This window comes from Bufo bufo, chromosome 3, assembly GCF_905171765.1.
Source record: "Bufo bufo chromosome 3, aBufBuf1.1, whole genome shotgun sequence".
Taxonomy (NCBI): domain Eukaryota; kingdom Metazoa; phylum Chordata; class Amphibia; order Anura; family Bufonidae; genus Bufo; species Bufo bufo.
In genome coordinates this window covers 106,686,127-106,709,477 of record NC_053391.1, presented here as the reverse complement: position 1 = coordinate 106,709,477, position 23,351 = coordinate 106,686,127, and the positions used below count along the sequence as shown (strand labels likewise).

General features: G+C 40.5%; 1 protein-coding gene across 2 annotated transcripts in view; it reads left to right on the top strand.

Moving 5' to 3' along the window:
* FOXN1 (forkhead box N1) overlaps nucleotides 1–23,351 on the top strand; it is a 90,547-nt gene that overhangs the window by 5,766 nt on the left and 61,430 nt on the right. Inside the window, exon 2 of one of the 2 annotated variants that reach the window (XM_040423456.1) lies at nucleotides 1,448–1,571. In XM_040423456.1, the coding sequence (XP_040279390.1) occupies nucleotides 1,511–1,571 (61 nt within the window). In that variant the 5' untranslated portion in view covers nucleotides 1,448–1,510. Of the gene's footprint in view, nucleotides 1–1,447; nucleotides 1,574–23,351 lie in introns of both variants that reach the window. The other variant, XM_040423457.1, reaches the window with a different exon arrangement.

Here is a 23,351-nt window from a genome sequence, read left to right as displayed (position 1 = left end):
TGTAAGGATGGCGGAGCTTTTGAGGCTGAGACATGGTGGATGCTCATGGTCAATTATAATGTTGCCCAAACCATAACCGGTATAGCCATTGAATCATTATGGTTACAAAATATATTATAGAGGAATGATGCAATAAGTAATAAGAAACTTGCATATGTGCGATTTTTGTTAGAAAGAAGGTAGTGACAGTATTGTTCCCGACATTCTTAGCCCACAAGAGAAGGTCAGAAACCAATATCAACATTGACCCAAGGATTTCAGTAATTCAGAAGTTTTGACCAAAAATTCTTCTGTAGTTGTTCATCTTGGCAATGGATGCTAATTACTACAAACAGGAAAGCGTAGCATGCAACATTTTCCTATTCAGTGGAAATAACATCCTTTGTCCCATCCATTGTTCATTGAGGCTAATGAGATAATGAATGTGAATAATAGCAACCATTTCCTCCATTCCTCATCTCATTGATCACAGGGTTAAAATCAGTAACAGAAAGAAAGAAAATGAGACAATTGATGAAAACACTGATCACGAGTTTATGGAATAGTCACCAAACTTTTTGACATTTGACATTCATTCCAACACGGAAAACATAACAAATGCAGTATGAACATCTATAAGTTTATGATGTAGTTATTCTTCATGCAGATCAATTATAATAGTAGCCATTAATATTAATACTGTGAATCTCATTAACGGTATATCACACATAATGCATGTATCAGTAACCTTCCGGATTTTATGGGCCATCTTGTGGGCCAAACATCTATAGGGGTTTTCCAAAATTAAAAAAACTTTGTCTAGAGCAGACGGCTGTCTAAAATACTGTAATGTAAAAGCAACTCAGGTTTTTTCCATGTCCTGATGTCTCAGAACCATGCTCTGGTTCCAGTTGCTCCAGTCTCCACTGGTCCTGCATCAGAGACATCACATCCATCGTTCACGTGACCGCTGGTGCCAATCAGTGGCACTCTGCCTCCGCTGTGTTCATATTCCGGTCCCCATACATCCAGTGGTGCATGGTCATGGTCACATGCTCCGTTGCATGCCAATAACTGGCTTCAGTGGTGATGTGCTGTTTGTGGCCACATCACCAATAAAGCCAGTAATTGGCTGCAGAAGAGCATGTGACCATGTCCATGCACCACTGAAAGTAATCACTCCGGGGACCAGAACATGGACACAGCAGAGGCAGCACGGAGGATCAGTACAGTGGGGAGAAGGTAAGTATGAATCTTTTGTTTCTGGAGGCAGGCTGCTGGCATTACATAAAATATAATTATTACCGGAAAGCCCCTTTAAGAGAATACCAAAAGTTTGGCAGCCGACAAAAATATTATATACAAGCCTTAGACTTAATTATAGGCATACAGATCCTTACATGTCATCAAGGTCCTGTGTGCAGTCTATAGCACAGCAAGGTATATAATATATTTCCCTTGTCCACAGAAAGAAAACTTGCCATAGACACTGATGGGTGTTAAAGGAGCAGATCTTTATTAATGAGATCACATGGAACCTGAAAAGGACGACTTTCCTCAGTTAGGAGAAGAGATGGTGAACACGCAATCTGGTAAAGAGAGAAACTAGTTATCATTTACAGTGTATACATGAGAACAACATGGTGACATGTTCATTAGTAGCAGATGTAAAAATCAAGGCTCACCTCTGGAATAACTATTACCATTATTTAAGGGAATTGTATTATGAGCAGTTTCCTCACACTGCCCATTAGGACAACTCTTTCATTATGTCCTATGGAGGTCATAGTGTGGGGTCTCCGGACAGAATGCAGGCTGTATGCGGTGCAGGAGAATAAGAAAGCTGATACTTGGGTTTAACTATAGTAGCCCAGATTTACTAGTCCGTCTGCACCTACAAGCTGTCAAAAAAGTGGTGAAATTTAGTGCAACTAGGGTTTCTACATGTTTTTCCAAATTGCTTGAAAAAAAAGCATCAGGGCTTCACTTACAGGGGGCATGCCTAAGATGTGCTGTTTGGCACCACAATTCTGGTATACAAATCTGTCTCAAAGTAATCCAACCAGTAGTTGGTGTAGACCATTATGGGGGTCATTTACTAACCAGAAATAAGTCTGTATTAGGTGTATTTCTGACACAGATTGCGGCACAAAGGTTATTTGCGCCGTGATCTGCGACTTTTCCCCGCTCACGCCAGGTCTAAAAAAGAGGGCGTGGCGTGGACGAGGAAGGGGACGAGCCAGTAGCTCCGTCTCATTCATCATTTTCCATGCCTGTTTTAGGCGTAGAACATGGTCTAAATCTACTCCATCAAGGGAGCTTGTGTAGATTTTGAAGCGACGGTGTATCCGCCAAAGTTATGTAGAGGCCGGCGGCTCTACATAACTTCAGCGGACCACCGCCAGAGCAGGGCTTATTAAGACTGGCGTCTAAAACACCAGTCTTAATAAATGACCGCCTATGTGTCTTTGGAATGGAGGTATGGAATGGATCATGGAGAAATGGACAATTGAAATGCAGTCTGGACCCATTCCACGGGTGTAAAATGTGGCGCACAATCCATGTTCTGCCATAATAATAAATGCTGGCTTTGAGATGGATCTTTAGAACTGCTTCAAGAGGTATTTCCATGATAAAAAAGTAATGGCATATCTCCATCATTCTCTGATCGATGAAGTCTAACTCCCAGTACTCCCACCATTCCTCATCATTAAGGGGTCACAGGGCGGGCCTGTGGCTCTCTCGTACAGCAATGACGCCACCCACCTACAACACAGCGCCATTCTCTGTTTCAATCGTTTTTTATTAAGTTTTTCATTTCAAACAGTTAAAGAAAGTACATTACAGTTTGATTTGTTAGTGTCAAGCAAAATACCATTATATTCAGGAAATCAATAGTGTTGAACGCGAATATTCGAATTGCGAATGTTAATCGCAAATATCGCCACTTTGAGAATTTGCAAATATTTAGAATATAGTGCTATATATTTGTATTCAGGAATATGCTAATTGCAAATTTATCGCAAATTTATTGTGAATATCGGCACTTAGCAACATCCCTAGCAACCAGTAGGAAAGTTGCCTACCCCTTAGTGTTGATCGCGAATATTCTAATTGTGAAGTTTTATCGCGAATATATTACATTGTCGATTTTCGCAATCAAGTAAATAATGAATGGAGATCACAAATTCTCGAATTTGTGAATTTATGGCGAATATTCGGCCAAAAATTTGCAAAATATTGCAAATTCGAATATTGCCTATGCCACTCATCACTAGTAATCAAAGGAGAATATAAATTCCAATATAATACAATTATTCAGATAACATTATTTTATGCAAAGCATCATCCTATTCTTTATTGTGCTTCAATGAAGCAACCTTCGAGTTGGTGCTACACAGCGCCATTCTCTAGAACAGCACAGCTTCCTTCACTTTATTCTGAAAAATGGTAGAATCCTAGTGATATGTCATTGCTTCCTATCATAGGATTAGCCGTTAAAGTTTATAAAATTCACGAATAGTATAAGCCTGAAAGAATATTTGAAGAGAACTATATTTTCCTGTATACATTTCCTCGTACATATAATCCTGTAACTAGTTCATCCCATTACATATATAACTGTTCTAGTCATTTTCTAGTTTTATGAAACATTTGTATTTTTTCTGTCAAGTGTTGTAGATCATTGGGATCATTTATCAAAACTGGTGTAAAGTAGAAGTGGCTTAGCTGCCCATAGCAACCAATCGGGTTCCAGCTTTCATTTTCCAAAGGAGCTGTCAAAAATAAAAGGTGGGATATGATTGGTTGCTATGAGCAACTAAGCCACTTCTACTTTACACCAGATAAAAGACCCCATATATTTTGCCAGATTCAGATGTTGCGCTGTATACTGTATAGGTACAAAAATCACGTGACAGAAATTGAGAAGCTGTGGATTAAAAAATCCACATCACAGGTCCCCATCAAAAATGTGCGCAGTGTGGATAAGATTTCTACAGGTCTCATTCACTTTGCTGGTACTTTCATCCACAGCACATTTTCCATCTGGGAATGCAGACAGAAAACGGATTATGTGCGGCTGAAACCTTGAGAATGATTGAACACAATTTCCATATCTAGGGATTTGGGTAAAAACTAGGTCATGTTTGGGGGATTTGGAGGTTATGTAGTTCATGTCAAGATGTGTACATTGCACTAATGGTCTGTAGTAGGTGCCACACAATGCAACCTTATCTTAGCGTTCAATGGAAAATCTAGGCATCCAGGGACAGTGGTTTATTCAGCAGTGTTGCTTTACTACTGAGCTTTTTTGTCGCTACATTTTCTACGTCTAGGAAAAGAATTAGGACACTGTTCCAGCCTTGTATACCCTGGGCAAGGCACAGTGACTAGCGACAGCTCCTCACACCCAGGACTAGGGGGCATATATCCGTGATAGACCCTACCTTATTAATATTACAGGTTATAGCTACTAGAGAGGGGTTGTTGATCCAGGGAGTTATTCTGATTGCCTGATTGGAGTCGGGAAGGAATTTTTTCCCCATCAAGTGGGGAAAATTGGCTTGTACCTCACAGTTTTTTTTTTGCCTTCCTCTGGATCAACTTGCAGGATAACATGCCGAACTGGATGGACAAATGTCTTTTTTCAGCCTTATAAACTATGTTACTATGTTACTAAATGTGTACTGATTACAAGACATTGTAAACCATACATTTACCGGTTGCTCGTCCAGCCAACAAAGTGCAGAAACAATATTAAAACAATTACACAGGAGTACAAGGTAATAAATCATGTAGATCAAAAGGGTTAAATTTGTGGTATCACAGCACAGGGCCCCACCTAACGCCCCTCCTTCACTCATCCCAAGGCTTTGTCCCTCAAGGCTCTGATCATTTTCTTAATAGCCATGTATGAAATCTGATGAGTTGCCAGACCTAATGAAGGGCGTTCCTCTAAGAGTTTGCAGCAAAAACTGAGAAAAACTACCTTAATTTTGTACATAAGATTTTCAGTATCAGTAGGCACATCTGTTACACAGTGCTTTATACTTGTACACTGTAATCATAACTGCATTTCTTAAAGGGGTTCAGAAAATCCCTCCTTGTCAGAAGGGTTCCTTGATGATAAGCAGGTCAGGAATTGTTCTCCTGCTAGGATTCGGAACACCAATGATTAATGTTAAACTCTGTGGAACCTGGCAGTAAGTGTCCTGCAGCACCTTCACAGGGGAAGTAAAGCATTACAGTGTCCATTTTAGGGTACTTTCACACTTGCGCTAAAGTTTTCCAATATTGAGTTCCGTCCTAGGGGCTCAATACCGGAATAAAACGCTTCAGTTTTATCCTAATGCATTCTGAATGGAAAGAATTCCGTTCAGGATGCATCAGGATGTCTTCAGTTCAGTCACTCTTACGGTATTTGGCCGGAGAAAATACCACAGCATGTTGCGGTATTTTCTACGACCAAAATTCTGGAACACTTGCCGGAATGCTGGATCCGGCAATAATTTCCATTGAAATGCATTAATACTGGGCCTTTAAAAATGAGAAAGAAAATAAATATCGGATCTGTTTTTCCGGATGACACCGGAGAGACGGATCCGGTGTTTTAATGCATTTGTCAGCCGGATCCGCATCCGCAAACAAATGCTATCCGTTTGCATACGGATTTCCAGATCCGGCAGGCAGTTCTGGCAACGGAACTGCCTGCCGGAATCCAACAACGCAAGTGTGAAAGTACCCTAAATCAGAGGGTTCTGTGTAAGAGTCTGTTCACACAGAGTTTTTTGCATGTGGAATTTGGCTAAACGCTGCAATTTTGCTGCACAGTAATTGCCTCTATTGGTTTGTCTTCTGCAATCATGCCTTGTCCTTTGTTGGTGCAGTGTCCTTCAAATTCAGCTGGAAATCTTGGGCCCGCCACTCTCATATTGAAAATCCTTAGCAGAAAGCAGAAGTGTTTCTGCTGTGGAATACACAGAGTATTTTGCCAAAGGCAAAAGCCTTTGTGTGAACTAGCCCTAAGCAGAACCGGACACCCATTCTGATCAATAAATGAGGATCCTGAACAGAGGACCCCCCTTTTAACTAGGGAACCCATACTAAGAATTGCCTGATAATGTAAATGAAAATGAGTCTATCCTTCATTGATAAGTCATCTATCTACAGTGCAGTCGTCACTTTCACTTTTTTTCACGTTTTATGTTGCGTCCTTGTGCTAAAATAAAAAAAAGTTAACATTTTCCCCGTCATTCTGCACTCAATACCCCATAATGACAAAGTGAAAACTCAATGTTCAAACCACCATATTATTATATTATTTATTATATATATATATTATATTACATTATATTATATTATAATAACACCCCAAAGTGTTCTACTTGAGCACCCGAGCACTTTGGTGCTCGATCAACACTAGTAGTTTCCCAATGCACTGTATCTTATCTGTCTATCCATCTACCATTTATCTGTTATTTTCTCCCTAATTGTCCCTACATTCTCATGTCCCAAGGTTAAGTAAATAATGATTTTGTGACGTACTGTAGGTAATCCCAATATCCTAAACCCACTGCCATTGTCACATTTCAACAAGCTTCACAGTGAAATTCAGCCTGAAGGGATATAGCTCCTCACATTTCTAAAATGACTTTGTGTCTGTGTTTTTGTTGGTCACATTAGGTGGATTTAGATCAAGGTTTATGATCATCTCTGATCCAGCGAGTAAAATAATGATTCTTTATTTCTATATTTAGATTTTTTTTTATAAACAAGTCATCCTCCAGCATTTTATGCACGAGGATTGCTTGTTTATACATATTTTTAAATGAAGAAATAAAGAATCATTGATTTTACTCTCTGGATCCATTTGGACTTTTTTGCTGCATCTACGTTGGGTGTCAATCCGCGCAGAGCAGGTCAGAGCACCTTTACCACTTGAGAGCTGGACTTTGTTCTATCTACATTATGATCATCTCTACCTGCAAATACTTTTTTGCTTTGCTTCCCATACATCATGGACCTATCAGATATAGAATCATTGCCAAGCTACAGATTCCATACATTCCCATGCATAACGTATATACATGTATAGAGAGAGACAGCTAATGGAGCAGTAATTTCCTAATTTCGAGTTAATCAGGTCTACATATACTGTACATATTGCAGCCCTTCAACTGACAAAAGAGCTGAAACTAAGGTTAGAAAAAGCCTGCATCTATTGACAATGCCACAGAGTGCACTTAAAGTGAATCTGTCACCACGATTTGGACTATTATCTGCTGTAATAAATGGTTAGTACTGCAGATAACGACTCTAGATCAATGTTTTTTAATTTTCTACTGCCTTCTAGTGTTGAGCGAACTTCTGTTTTAAGTTCGGCGTCTAAAGTTCGGCTTCCGGTTAGCGGAGAATCCCGATATGGATTCCAAATTCCGTTGTGGTCCGTGGTAGCGGAATCAATAATGGCCGATTATTGATTCCGCTACCACGGACCACAACGGAATTCGGAATCCATATCGGGATTCTCCGCTAACCGGAAGCCGAACTTTAGACGCCGAACTTAAAACAGAAGTTCGCTCAACACTACTGCCTTCCATTCTCCCGCTCTTAGCATTTAAAGCTGCAATGAAATGCATTGTCAGGACTGCTGTGCATGTGCACAGAAGTCCTCTCTATTATGCTGTCATGGCACAGCCGTCCGGACTGTGTATTTCAGAGCAGCTTTGAGAGGTCACATCAGGGTTACAGGGGGGCAGAATGAAAATAAAAAATAGTGATCTGGACTCTATTTCTGAAGTACTACTCATCTATTACTGCAGTCCAAGATCATGGATTCCTTTTAACCACTGAGCTATGTTGGCTGATGTCATTTAGTATTGCTATTAATCATTTATAGATTACTGGGTAAGTACTGTACTAAGTCTCCCATATTAGCAAATATTTTGTAAAGAAAAATTTGAAGATAGAATGAATTTCATTATATGGATACAGGATACAGGAACATTTCCGGAATCTAAAAAGAGGGCTTGAGACGCATAGTGTCTCTGCACACTTCAAAAGAGTGCATAATAAAAATCCATTAGGATTAAAGTTCGTGGGAGTGGAACGAGTGGTAAACAAATGGCGAGGGGAAGATCCGATCGCCAAGATTAATCGCCGCGAGGTAGAGTGGATCTATAAATTAGGCACTCTGCAGCCGTCCGGGTTAAATATGGATTTTGACCTGAAACCTTGTTTGATATAAAAGTGGGTATGTCCAGAGTACAGGGAAAGAGCCCTATTATTTTTCTATGTGAAGGTATAATGTCCCTCGTATGAAGTGCTGATCTTGAGGTTGTGACAGCAGTGTATAAACAATGAGAATTTAGTAGTAGGTGCTGATTGGATGGTGTAAACGTGACTGAGAAGGGAGGTAAAATGAACTATTATGAATGAATCACGATAGTGATTTTCAATTGGCCATACCTGGACATATGATTATGAAAGGGGTGAAAAAAGAGGTTTTCCATTGGTAAGAAAAGCGGAGATAGAAAAATAACATGTGGGATTATACATTTTAGGCCTTTTTAGATATAAAAAATGATGAATGTTTATTTTTAGGAGTTTTTATTGATTTGAAAAATGTATTTATGAATGTTTTTAGATTGATATTAAAATACAGTAAAGAACAGAAGTATTTGAACACCCTGCGATTTTGCAAGTTCTCCCACTTAGAAATCATGGCGGGGCCTGAAATTCACATTGTAGGTTCCCACTCTGAGAGACAGAATAAAAATAAAAAAATCTGGAAATCACATTGTATGATTTTTAAAGAATTTGTCTTGCACTGCTGAACATAAGTATTTGAACACCTGAGAAAATCGGTGTTAATATTTGGTACAGAAGCCTTTGTTTGCAATTACAGAGGTCAAACGTTTCCTGTAGTTCTTGACCAGGTTTGCACACACTGCAACAGGGATTTTGGCCGACTCCTCCACACAGATCTCCTCTAGATCTGTCAGGTTTTGAGGCTGTCGCTGAGCAACACGGAGTTTCAGCTCCCTCCAAAGATGCTCTATTGGATTTAGGTCTGGAGACTGGCTAGGCCACTCCAGAACCTTGATATGCTTCTTACGGAGCCACTCCTCGGTTATCCTGGCTGTGTGCTTCGGGTCGTTGTCATGTTGGGAGACCCAGCCACGACCCATCTTCAATGCTCTGACTGAGGGAAGGAGGTTGTTGCTCAAAATATCACAATAAATGGCCCCATTCATCCTCTCCTTAATACAGTGCAGTAGTCCTGTCCCCTTCACAGAAAAGCACCCCCAAAGCATGATGTTACCACCCCCATGCTTCACAGTAGGGATGGTGTTCTTAGGATGCAACTCATCCTTCTTTTTCCTCCAAATTCGACGAGTGAAGTTTAGACCAAAAAGTTCTACTTTGGTCTCATCTGACCACATGACTTTCTCCCATGCCTCCTCTGGATCACCCAGATGATCATTGGCAAACTTCAGACGGGCCTGGACATGTGATGACTTGAGCAGCGGAACCTTCTGTGCAATGCATGATTTGAAACCATGATAGCGTAGTGTTCTACCGACAGTGACCTTTGAAACTGTGGTCCCAGCTCTCTTCATGTCATTGACCAGCTTCTCCCTTGTAGTTCTGGGCTGATTCCTCACCTTTCTTATCCTCAGTGATACCCTACGAGGTGAGATCTTGCATGGAGCCTCAGTCCGAGGGAGACTGACAGTCGTCTTTAGCCTTTTCCATTTTCTAACAATAGCTCCAACAGTTGATCTATTTTCAAAAAGCTGCTTGCCAATTGTCCCGTAGCCCTTTCCAGCCTTGTGGAGGTCCACAATTTTGTCTCTGGTGTCTTTTGACAGCTCTTTGATCTTGCCCAAGTAATTGGCGTCTGACTGAGTGTGGGGTGGACAGGGGTCTTTAAAGAGCTCAGACAGGTGCTACTAAGTTAGATTAATGAGTGGAATAGAGGTGGACTTTTTAAAGGCACAGTAACAGGTCTTTGAGAGCCAGAATTCTTGCTGTTTCTCAGGTGTTCAAATACTTATGTTCAGCAGGGCAAGACAAATCGCAGGGTGTTCAAATACTTCTGTTCCTCACTATAAGTATGCAAATGAGGAGAATGTTAGACAGGGGGAGTGAGGAGTAGATCCCATGTGTATATAAAAAGTACGCCCCTGAAAGGTGGGACAGATGCCCCTGTTGAAGCGAAGGTGAAACCCGGTCCAGGCGGTAGACGGGAAACCAGTCTAAATATTTGATATGCCTGTCTCCTTTTTGATCTTGTGAGTATAATAAAAGCTGATTTTAAAATATCTACTACGGTGCTTCACTATCCTTTGCTCCTTTGATTTGACCATCTATAGGAGAGATGAATAAGTGTGCGGTTTGGAGTGCTATGGAAACAGTGATTGGTGCATTTTGAATATCGACATATACTGAAGTGGTCGGAATGGCACCTGTTGGAGAGCAGCGCAGTTTTAAATTTTGAATAGTGAAACTTGACCCACCACACCCGTAATCTGCTGCGCTAAAAATAGGATTGACAATTTGGAATTTGCTGTTTCTTTTGTCAAAGAGTGGAATTGCACAAGAGAGTGTTCAATAGTATATATGCATGTAATATAAACTTAAAGGTGTTATCCAAAGCTGTAAACCCCAAAGTCACCCGTGACGCAAGGGGAGCAGGTCACCGTCGCGGCCTGCTATTGGTTGCACCCCCTGTTGCCAGATGTTGTGATCTGCACGATGGGGAGATACAGCAATGACTGTGGAGGTATCCAGGAGGACACAGGCGTCAGGGACAAGGTAAGTATTGTCTGTATGAAGCTTTGCTTCCTATTCGATTTAAAGTACTAGTTCCAGTGTCGGAGGCTGCAGGGAGAAGAAGATCAGAGGAGAGGGGGTATGGGGTGTAACACCCCCCCCAATCAGATATTAAATGGGTTGTCTCACCTCAAACATTGGTGGCATATCGGTAGGATTAGCCACCAATGTCAGATAGGTGTGAGTCCCACCTAAAATGCATGCGTGGCTGCCTTCCATCCATTTCTATGGGAGTGGATATTTTTGGAAGTCCCATAGAAATTAATGGAGAGTGCACCGTGCAGGTTTGGCCACCACTCCAGTCACGTCTATGGAACTGACAGAAATAGCAGAGCGAGCGCTCAGATATTTTCGGCACTACCATAGAAATGAATGGAGGGTGGTCTCTCATGAAAAGTGCTCTCTCGTTCTCTTGGGAGCTTCGTTCTAGAGAAAGGTGAGGGTCACAGAAATGGGACCCGCACCTATCTCACATTGGTGGCATATCCGAGCAATATGCCAACAATGTTTGAGGCAAGGCAGCCCACTTAATAACCTATCCTGATGATAAGTCGCCAGTATCAGGAGCATGGAAAACCCCTTTAAGTCCCTAGATTTTAAGTCTGAGGGCTTGTTTTGTGTATTCAGATGCACCCATCAACATAGCTTAATAATGTCATCTATTAGAAAAAGTAATCCTGTTAAGAGTTAAAAGTTTGTCGTGACGCCAGTTGCATTTCAGCAACGAGGGATGGGTCTTCCTAAGTAGATGGTATTGGTGGTATGCAGGTGTAGGAATGCCAGAGTGGTGTAAGGGTTGCCTATAGTGTCCCTTTAGGCGTGGCTGTTCACTGGTCACGGTGCTCCTACCTGGATATTCTGGAACCCCAGGTGTGGTCGTCCGCAGCAGTGCAACTAAGATGGATAGGTGATGAAGGTGAGGATGAAATAAACTGAGTCCAGATTTATATTAATGTTAAATACAACTTTACTTAAATAAACTCTCATCAAGGAACAATCTTCCAAACTTTATCTTGGTAAAAAGCAAGCTTTGGCATAAGTTTTGGCAGGCAAACACATTCGGCACTGCTACATCTGTCACTTTCTCTGGCTCTGCTGTGCTATCAGGATTAAATAGAAACTTTTCCTTTCTGCTGTCCTTCGCTTGGTAGTCTGACTCTGTCTATATCTCTTTATCTCTGTCTTGGTATCTTTTGCTTTAGATTTCTCTTTGTCTCTGTATCTTTAGTCCTGTCTTTATTCAGGGAATCTTTACTTTCAACTCTGGAGGCATTCAGCTTAGGCCTACGGGCCCAGCAGAGCAGACAGTGCTCTGTTGGCTGGAACACAGCCTTCCCCTTGCAAGGGGGTACGCTAGACTGACCTTCACTAACTAGAACTCCTCCCTCTCTAGAGAGGGCTAGAATGAAGGTTTCTCTCTAGGCAAACTAGCTCTGCCATTGTTGCCGCCATCTGCTGGTGAACCAGGTACATTACACGTTAAAATAACATTTGCATAGAATTGCAATACACATTGTGCAGGATCTGGAATAAATACACATGATGACACAGGGTTAACAGTAGGAGACAGTAGAGGGGAGTAAAGAGGTGGTAATACCACTCTGAGGTATTACACATGTTGGGCTTTTTAGTCAAAAACTGTCTGAAATGATGTACGTATAGTGTAATTGCCCATACACTAACAATTATTCACCACTTTTACATGAGCATTATGAGTTTTTCCCTAAAACGTTGTGAGATGCTGTCCCTAATTGGCCAGCTCATTCAGAAGTGTTGATGGTGGATACAGTTTTTCGAATGGTCCAAAAACCAACTGATCATTCCCAATCCTTGAAATCTATGTATGATAGGTGTGTATGATGGGAAACTGGCTAAAATACCCCAAAACAGGACATATTGTCCCCTCCTTTTATATCATAACATAAAATCTGCAGAGCATTAAAACCACATAGCCAGCAGGTGGCAACATAGAGCCCTTCACTGTAAATATAGTACAAAACTCGTATCTTGCGCTGTAATTTGTATATTATACTAAGGCACAAGTCCATAATCTGCTGTTGTATGACATGCAATTTTATTTATGCTTCGGACTGTACAAACCGTAATCTTGTAATGGTAAATTGATATTGTTAATGAACCCCATCCAAAGTCAACTACACAAGCTGTATTTTTCCATAGTTTATGTGTTAATATCTGCTTTTCCTACAAAAATCATGTATAAACCCCAGAGATCAGAAGTTGTTCGGTTGATTATCTATGTCCCATTATTTATATTGAGGCAACATACTCTGCAGAGTGGAGATTGTTATCATGTACATCATTCCGGGTCCCCACAGGGCTCACCATCTAATTTCAGACACACATACTAGGTCCAATTTCATAGGAAGCTCATTTACCTATCAGTAGTTGCTTCAAGGAGAACACACAAACTCCATGTAGATATTGTGATTGTTCAGAACTGAATCCAGAGCCCTGGTGGTACAAGGCAACAGTGCCAACCGTGCTGCCGCAAGAAATCAGTCTGACCGACACACGTCACATCAGAAGATGACAGTCTATGAGTTGTCACAAGTTATACTGGAGTCACCTATGGTTCATCACTGGACTTTCCTTCCAGCACCAGAATCCCCATTTTGCTTGTAACCTAAATAATGCAAAAACAATGACTATAATGACTTCCTTTCCTATTTGTTCTGTAAACTTTGGTAAATCATATTTATCAATTTAAAAAAATAAAAACAATTAGTAATATAAACAATATTCACTGAAATGCAACTGCTAAAACCTTGGTACTTTCCAAAATATTCAACCCCACATAATTTTATCTGGATATCACTCAACAAAGGAAATTTTTTAAGGCAGAGGGTAGGAAGATCCTCTGAAGTAATAAGTTTTCCTGTATTTTTTTTCTAATATTGTCCTGTTATTCAGACCAGGTTCCAACTGCGATATTACATGTCTAGATGTACTGTAAATTCACTCATGGGTCCAATATCCCATAGAAATGAATGTGAAGATCTCCAATCAGTAGCAACAATGCAGATTTCAGCTCCTGATAATTTTTTAACCGTTTTTTAAATTTGCTCACCTTCACTATAAAAAAAAAATTTAGGCAATCAATGAAGTTGGGGACTGGTAAGGTGCTGAATTATCAGGTGTTCCAAACCACTGGACACACTGGGACTTTCAGCAACCATATATGATTTCACCTATAGTTTCTAGAGTGATTCATCTTTTTATTGTAATATTTTACCACTGAGGTGTCCCTCTAGAAGCTGTGCCAGCAGCTGCGTCAGCGCCCAGGAGATTGGTGAATCATTGCTGTATGTTCTCTTCAGTTTGTGGAAGAGTAAAGTAGGACATGTCTCATGTTAATGTGTTCTATTATGTCTGTTGGTATGGATGCTGAATACACAGGAGGATAGTTATCAAAACTGGTGCTTGCTACTTTTTATACACCAATGCAACAAAATGATATCTAGAGTAGTGCTTCTAGTCCTCCCTTTACCACTTTCTGAAAAGGGGACATGGAGAGGGCGGGGAAGGACCATTGGGCCCAGCACATTTATACTCATTTATACCAGTTTTCTGACATAAATGAAGACCGAAATCCATGGCAGCTCAGAGCAGCGCAGGAGACATCACGTCTGTCCGTTATAATTCTCCCTGATATATTTTTTACCGAGTCAACTGTTATCATTTGGTCCCCCAGGAGCAGTCATTTTAGACTGGAGAGAGGCCTACAATAATCCTCGATGCTCCATGTTTACTACCTTATCTCTAATTATTTCTAGTTCTGAGAATCTGACTTCATTTAGTGTTTTATTAAAAGCTATCTATCATTGAAAAAAAAAGTTTTGATTGGTGGGGTCTGGGTGCTGAGACCCGACCGATTACTAAGATGAAGAGGCTCATTACTGTGCATGGCTTAACCTGGAGACGTGAGGAAGCAGTGTATGAATTCATTCCTATGAGTCTGTATACTCGTGAGATCAGTTAAGGTCTCCACCAATCAAAACATTTAACGTGTCACTATGGCATGTCAAAAGTCTTTAAAGATGATAAGTAACTTTTAATTAACTTGCCTTAGTATACAGTATGCATAGAATGCACTAAGTGGCACTTTAAGTATTATGTAATAGCAATACAAACACTGCCGCGAAAACACAAACTGATCCACCAAGCTTGAGATTCAATTGAATGAGGTCAACATACCTACCAGAGAGGTGTCACAGAAAAATGTTTTTAAAGGGTCATTGAGTTATGGAAAAAATGTTGATATGGATGTATAATATTATTTTTGGATTCATTTTGGGATGTTGGAAATGTAATGTTTACATGAAAATAAATTTACAGTAGCCCTTAAAAGGGTTTTCTAAGATACTTTTACTGATGACTTATCGATCAGTATCATATCAGCGAGAGTTCGACACCTGGGACCCTCGACGATCAGTGGTTTGAGGAGGCATCCGCCTCGGCCCTCTCTCAGCTCACCAAGCACATACATTGTATAGCGGCTGTGCTTGGTATCACAGCTCTGCCTCATTCACTTCTATGGGGCTGAGCTGCTCCTAGGCCATGTGCCTGATAAACGTGATGTCACTGGCCTAGGAAAAGCTGGAGAAGACCATGGTACTACTGTGAGAGCCCTTGTCTTCTCAAACAGGTGATCAGTGGGGATCCCCACCGATCAGATACCGATGACCTATCCAGAGGATAGGTCATCAGTAAAAATATCTTGGAAAACCCCTTTAAGACTCTTATAGGGAAGTAACAGAAAAATTCTGAGCAGCCATGCAAATTTCTTATCAAATTTCAACTGTAAATGGAAATCTTATAATTTAACTGTATTATGGAATGTTCTAATTATGATAGATAATAGATAGAATAGATAGATAGATAGATAGATAGATAGATAGATAATAGAGAGATAGATAGATATTAGATAGATAGATAGATAGATAATAGAGAGATAGATAGATATTAGAAATATAGATATATAGATGAGTAGATATGAGATAGATAGATAGATAGATAGATAGATAGATAGATAGATAGATAGATAGATGTATAATAGATAGATAGATAGATAGATAGATAGATAGATAGATAGATAGATAGATAGATAGATAATAGATATGAGATAGATACATAGATAGATAATAGATATATAGATAGATAGATAGATAGATAGATAGATAGATAGATAGATAGATGGATAGATAATACATTAGATTCCAGTATATACATCTGTTGAAAGCAGGGCTGAATATGCGACTTAAATGGTATCATGAGTCATCACATATCATTGTACAGCAAATAACACTTAACACCTATCCACAGAACGATAAATGAATGATCACTAATGGTCTGACCTCCGGCAGTCCTGTAGCGACATTTCTTATCATTTTGTCTCTGCAGCTCCTATGCAGACTATGCTTGTCCATGGCAACAGCAAACACATTTTCCGTAATGTAATATTGTCGTCCCGCAGTTTCATTCTTTCTTCCATTTGTCCCCTTCTTGTACTAGCATGCATTGGCTAGGTTAACCAGAAGTAGAGGACAGATCGAAGGGAATGCGACTGCTGGATCAGACTACTGCATTACAACATTGCACAAGAGAAACTGTTAAATGACAGGTTTAGCTCTGCTACATCACAAGTGATTTGGTCCTTTCACTTCCAGACTAGACACTATGTAGCAGTGAATCTCTACACTTGGAGAAAGCATTCAGGACTATGTGCCTTACAAGACAGATAATTGCAGAGCTTAAGTTTTAGACAATTCCCAGCAGGTTGGTGGGAGTGACAGAGGATTGGCTGATAATTGATGTTCTGAGCAGGTCCTATAGTCCTCGGTAGGAATATTGTACTGAGAAAGCAAAACAGGAGAAGATGGGTCTGCAGCACTTTCATGTGGGTTTACACCACACCCAGCATAAAACAAGCTGCCACAGCCAAGAACAGAAACAATTAGGGTGGAACAAGGAACACACCTTCCTGCTAAAGAAAGGAAGATGGAAGGCGATCCCTGAGTGAACGATGAAGCTGGTGCTAATGAGCTCTATGGAAGAAAAAAAAAAGATGGAACCAGGAAACAATAGGGACCACTCATCAAAGCCCAACCTTATGACCAATCCAATAATGGCTCCTCTGCACAGACAGGTCCCAGCATTTCCTGTCTGTCACCAGCCAAGACTACGTCGACATCACTCACCTTGGGAGTCACTACCTGGAAAGCCTTTCAGTTTCAATTGTCTAGATCATGAGAATATTTAGGATTTGCTGACTAATTACTTATTTGGGAGAAAGGTAATTAGTTATTTCCCAAAGGTAATTATATATCTGCGTAGTACAAGATTCTGTCTACACTCATTCATTTGGACAATATACAGCACTGAATTAGCTCCTTTCACAGTAGGACTGACTTTATGAGTTGGCCAGCCTTTTGTGTCCGTCGCCTACACAAAATATAAGGCAATTGTTAAAGTAAATATCCCGTTACAGTGGTATCCTTACTAGGGTATATGGATGCTATAAAGGGTGGTCAGCTTCTTGAGACTCCACCACTGTGATCCAGGGCAGACAGTCACTGCAAAGCAGGATGAACTCAATACCACCATCTATTGCAAGGTCCACCATACATTTGTATTTTATCTTTTACTTTATTTTTTTATTATCTTTTTTGTTTTAACTTAGACTGGAAACTGTCAACAAGCAGGTTTGAGCATTGTGATGAATCTTATTAGAGTTTTATTTATATTCAAATTTTAGTCTGAGCACCCTAAGGCCTTATGCACTGCCGTTGCTTGACCGTTCCGTGCATTGCGGACCACACTATTTGTGCGGCTGGCGCGACAGATCCAGACCCAGTCAACTTGAATGGGTCCATGATCCTTCCGTGCGGAAGCACAAAGAGAAACACCACGGAAGCACTCCGCAGTGCTGTTCCACACCACACCTTCCAGATTGCGGGCCGCAATACGGGCACAGACGGGCATGAGGCCTAAGGGTGAGGTCACAAAGGACGGCAGTGATGCAACCTCCCCGAAGTCAAATACTGCAGTGGCATATGGCAGTCGGCAGTGGCATTTTGTCGCTACAATTTTTAAATTGATTTCTAAATGGACGCAAGGTTTTGTCAAAAGACACTTGGCTCACCTGCAAAACCAGGAAGCCAAATAGCATGTCCCCGTCCTGATCTGCTAATGGCTGCCCCTTCCCCCGTTCACGGATGTTTTGATCCATGTGACGGGGAGATGCAGTAGCGGGCATCAGAAGCGATGCGGGTGCCAGGGAGTGGGGTAAGTATGACCAGTTGACCAGTATGAGAGGCCCGGGTATTAGGGGGGACATTAATATTCATTCCTGATAATCGGCCGAAAAATTGCCCCATGTAAATCCAGCATTAGACCCCTGCTTATTACAAAAATGAAGAGACCAATGTCCTTTCTGCTTACTCCCTGCATAGCGGTGCTCCTAAATGTGCTTATTTATACAGAATGATGTTTTTGAGGGAAAAGTAATACTTTCTAAAGACACCATTTAATATTCCATATGATGTATTGAGAAGCTGGAAAAAAATATTAATGGGGCGAAACTGAGAAAAAAGCAAACTCCGTTTGTTTCCTTTATTCTTTGGATTTTCTCCTCTGCTTGTAATGTTGGAATTATCTTGGTGAATTGTTGTTTAAAAAGAAACTAATATATTTGAGTAGACAGACTTTCTTGTCCCCACTTACAGTATGTACATATTTGAATATTGACATTGACAATATTTGTTCTCTAGGGTATACAAATGTACATGTGAGTTTGAGCAGGAGATGCCTGTATAATGTCAGTTGTTTCCTCAGGCAGAAGGCATCTAGACTATCTTTCACCCAAGGCAAATATCCAGTTTTGCACTCCTCCTCCTACAAAACTAAAGCACACATTTGCAAGCTTTTTCCCGTAGGTGTTCAGGTGGAGTAAAGAGTGTTACACTGACCTGAACAACATCAGTCAAATAGATGCCCATGTTTTCTAGACAAGATGGACCTGACTATAGGACAGATCCAGGGTTTAGTCAACAGAAAAAAGGAAAAAAAAAATTTAATAGTCAGAAAACAGCAATTAAAAAGTTTGCCATGAAGATTGCTGGAGACGGCTCCTGCTGATGGCACACGCAGTAATAAGTACAGATGTAGCAGGGTTAACACTCAAACTCTTAACTCAAATTTCTTAACTCATCGCGTTATCTTGAAACAAAAGCTATTGAAAAGCAATTGAAGGTGTTTGCTTGACGCATTTAGTTTAGATAACACGTCTCAGAAAGCATGTGTGTCAACTCTACTACATCTGTATAGTCAGGGGACAGGAGCTAGATGTCGTCAATGCTGTCTAATTAACTACTCTTTCTACTTATTATTTCATACAGCCTCATCAGTCTGTATCTGTGCTGTCTTACCCCTCATGTGTTCCTCGTCTGCCTGGCCTTTGTCTACTCCTGTCATCTGAGTAAGCTTGTTCATACTTACTAACATTATAGTTGATTAATTAGGGGTAGGTATGCCTCACCCTCAAGAACCTCCAGTAAGACTGTGAACATCCACTTATAGGTGGGACCTTCATAAGGCTACTTTCACACCTGCGTTCGGGTGTCCGCTCGTGAGCTCCATTTGAAGGGGCTCACAAGCGGCCCCGAACGCATCCGTCCAGCCCTAATGCATTCTGAGTGGACGCGGATCCGCTCAGAATGCATCAGTCTGGCAGCGTTCAGCCTCCGCTCCGCGAGCGGACACCTGAACGCTGCTTGCAGCGTTCGGGTGTCCGCCTGGTCGTGCGGAGGCAAGCGGATCCGTCCAGACTTACAATGTAAGTCAATGGGGACGGATCCGTTTGAAGATGACACAATATGGCTCAATCTTCAAGCGGATCCGTCCCCCATTGACTTTCAATGTAAAGTCTGGACGGATCCGTTCTGGCTACTTTCACCCTTAGAATTTTTTCTAAGTTATAATGCAGACGGATCCGTTCTGAATGGATGCAAACGTCTGCATTATAGGAGCGGATCCGTCTGAGCAGACATCAGACGGACCCGCTCTGAACGGCAGTGTGAAAGTAGCCTTAGTCCACCCAGGACCACTTACTTACATAAGCCCCATTCATTTTTGGACCAGGACAGCCCAAATTTTCTGGGACAGTCTCTAAAGATTATGGACAGTCCCAGAAGTTATTCTTGTCTCATCTGCACTTTGTTCCTTGAGGGGCTGCTAGTTCCTGTGTCTCCCCAGGCACACCCTTTGACCAAACAACCCACTTCTGCTTCTGTTGCCCCTTTCTTCAAGCTGAATAAATATAAAAATGGCAGCAGAAGTTACCAGGAGCATTGTAGCTTAATGTTTGCCCGATCATTGGCAGACTTCTTTGACTCTGGACTGTAAGATGTACTTGTTATCAAGAATGTTTATTCCTAAAAGGGTCATTTTATAGTCTGAAAAATATGTTATTAGATTATAGCAGATAAATTATAGCTTCAAGAACAGAGATAATAACTACAAACCTATGTAAATTCCAAGAGTAGGACTAGCTCTAATAGTTGCACCAACAAGATGTCTGTGATTATACAACCATTAGTGCCATCAATTAGAGTTCTGTAACAAAACCAGCCAAAGTGCTAATGAATAGTGTATTCATATATACTCTCAACTATCTATAGATAAAATGCCATAAGGCTCTATCATTAAATGATATTCCCATCTCAGACAATTATGCTTCTCACCACTGGGAGGAGTCTAAAGTAGTTTTAGAATGGGGTCCAACTGACCCCAACCTGCTTGACCCAGTCCTTCCGGCTGCCACATCTAGGCTGCTACAGGTCATCGGATTTATGGAAACAGCTGTGATTACTGTGCTACCTGTTATGATGGGTATCCTTGGGGCAGGACAACTACCATTCATGCAGTGTATTCTGAAAGTCTTCAGTCCCTTTTTTTCACATTATATTAGGAAACCTCCTTGTGCTAAAATACAACAGAAAGTCAAGTTTTTCCCCATAATTCTGCACTCAATACCCCATTATGAATAAGTAAAAACAGAAACCCAAACCTTTGCTACTTTTTTGGAAAGTAAAACTAAAATATTGCATTAACATGAGCATTTAGAACTTACGGTAGTTGACGCACCATTGACAGCAATTATAGCCTCCAGTCTTCTTGGGTATGATGGTACAAGGTTTTCACATCTGGATTTGGAGATTTTCTGCCATTCAACTCAGGGCTCTGGCTGGGCCACTCAAGGACATCCACAGAGTTGTCCTTAAGCCACTCCTGTGTTGTCAAGGCTCTGGGCTTTATGTCATTGTCTTGTTGAAAGGGGAACATTCAGCTTATTCTGAGGTTCTGAGCACTGGATTTTATTAAGAATATATCAGTAATTTTCTCTCTTCAGCTTTCCTTTATCCCTAACCAGTCTACCTGTCTCATTCGCTGAAAAACACACCTCAGTATGATGCTGCCACCACTATGCTTCACTGAAGAGATGGTATTGAGCAGGTGATAAGCAGTGCTTGGTTTCCTCCAGACATGACACTTAGAATTGAGGCTGAAAAGTTCGATCTTGGATCATTTGATCAGAGAATCTTGTTTTTCACAGTCTATGAGTCCTTTAGGTGTTTTTTTGCAAACCCCATGCAGGCTTTCATTTGTCTTTTACTGAGGAGATGCTTCTTCCTGACCACTCTGCCATAAAGCCCAGATTGGTGACGTGCTCCAGTGATGGTTGACCTTTGGGAAGTTTCTCCCATCTGCACACAGGATCTTTGGAGCTCTGCCAAAGTGATCACTTCTCCTACCAAGGCCCTTCACACATGATTACTTTTGGTTAAAGTTTGGTGGGACAACCAGCTCTAGGAATCCTGGTTGTTCCAAACTTCTTCCACCTAATAATTATGGAGGCTACTCTATTCTTGTGAACTTTAAGTGCATTAGAATTTTTTTTCCCTTGTCCAGATCTGTGCCTCCACACAATCCTGTCTCAGGGCTCTACAGGAAGTTCTTTCCTCCTCATGGCTTGGTTTTAACTATGATATGCATTGTCAGCTGTGAGATCTTATATAGTCAGGGGTGTATCTTTCCAAATCATATCCAATCAATTGAATTTACAAATCAAGGTCTACAAACATCTCAAAGATGATCAAGAGAAATGGTAGGTCCCGAAAGCTAAATTTCAAGTGTCATAGCAAAGGGTCAGAGTACGTAAGTCTATGCAAAGTTTTGGTTTTTCCTTTTTAAAACAATTAGCAAAAAATACTAAAATTCTGTTCTTACTTCCTCATTATGGAGTAAAGATTGATTGGGGGGAGACTTGAATTTTATTTATTTTAGTACAAGGTTGCAACATAACAAAATGTGAAAAAGTGAAAGGGTCTGAAGACTTTCCAAATACGTTGTACATTGATGGCCTATTCTAAGGAATAGGCCATAGGTCTAAAAACTCTGAAACCCCATTTGAGGGAACACAATCAAAAGCAATTACAGCATAAGCTCTCTCACATAATCAACCAAAATTGCATTGAAAAGTGGTCTTCTAAGGACATAGTCTAAATGGCCAGAATTCATAATACATAGTGGAACAAAAAACCTGTCACAGGAAATCTAGTCTGGATAAGGGGGTGGTCTTCTCAAAGAGGTGGTTTAAGAGAGGTATCATTTGTGTATTAATTTGACTGATAAGTATCCTTAATAACCATTTACATATTTCTAAGTTTCAAACTATTAGTCATACCAGAACTGGTAATATTTGTAATCCTGTCGTACGTCATAATGGCACAAGATCAGTATAAAAACTGATGAGTAAGAACCAGCGAATAACCAATAGCAACAAAACAAATTTTTCTATTTACTCTCTAACAAGCATCAAAGATACAAATTATAAGTGTCTATCATCTCCAAGTAATAACATCAAAATATTCTTAGTAGTATTCTTTCAGAAGTCTGATCATAGTATTCTATTACATGTGAACCTAGAGGGTCAAAGTGGCACCTATAGCTTTACAGTGCATTGGAAAATGTATTCACCCCCTTGGTGTTCTTCCTTTTTTGCTGTATTGCCTGGACCTAGAATTAAAATGGATTTTAATGTTAGTTTTTTTTAATAGACCTTACAAAATAGTCCAATTTGTGACCAAAAAAATAACTTGTTTAAAAAGTACATAAATTAAACTGAAAGGTTGAGAGTGAGTATGTAAGTATGTATGTATGCATGTATGTGTGCTAAAGCTACACTGGGGTATTTTATGGGTTTTGTTGTACTATAGCCGGGAATTAAAATAGATTTTTTTTCTTGGGGGGGGGAGGGGTTGTATAATTTGATTTATACAACATGCCTACAACTTTGAAGGTGCAACCTTTCTTTTTTTTTATTTACTGTGAAACAACAATTTAGGCAGTAAATCCAAATAACTGGAATGCATTCTCCCCCTGTCAATTCTCTGAGGAGCCACCTTTGGTTGCATATGTCTCTTGAGGTATGTCTCTGATTTCACTCGTTCTTC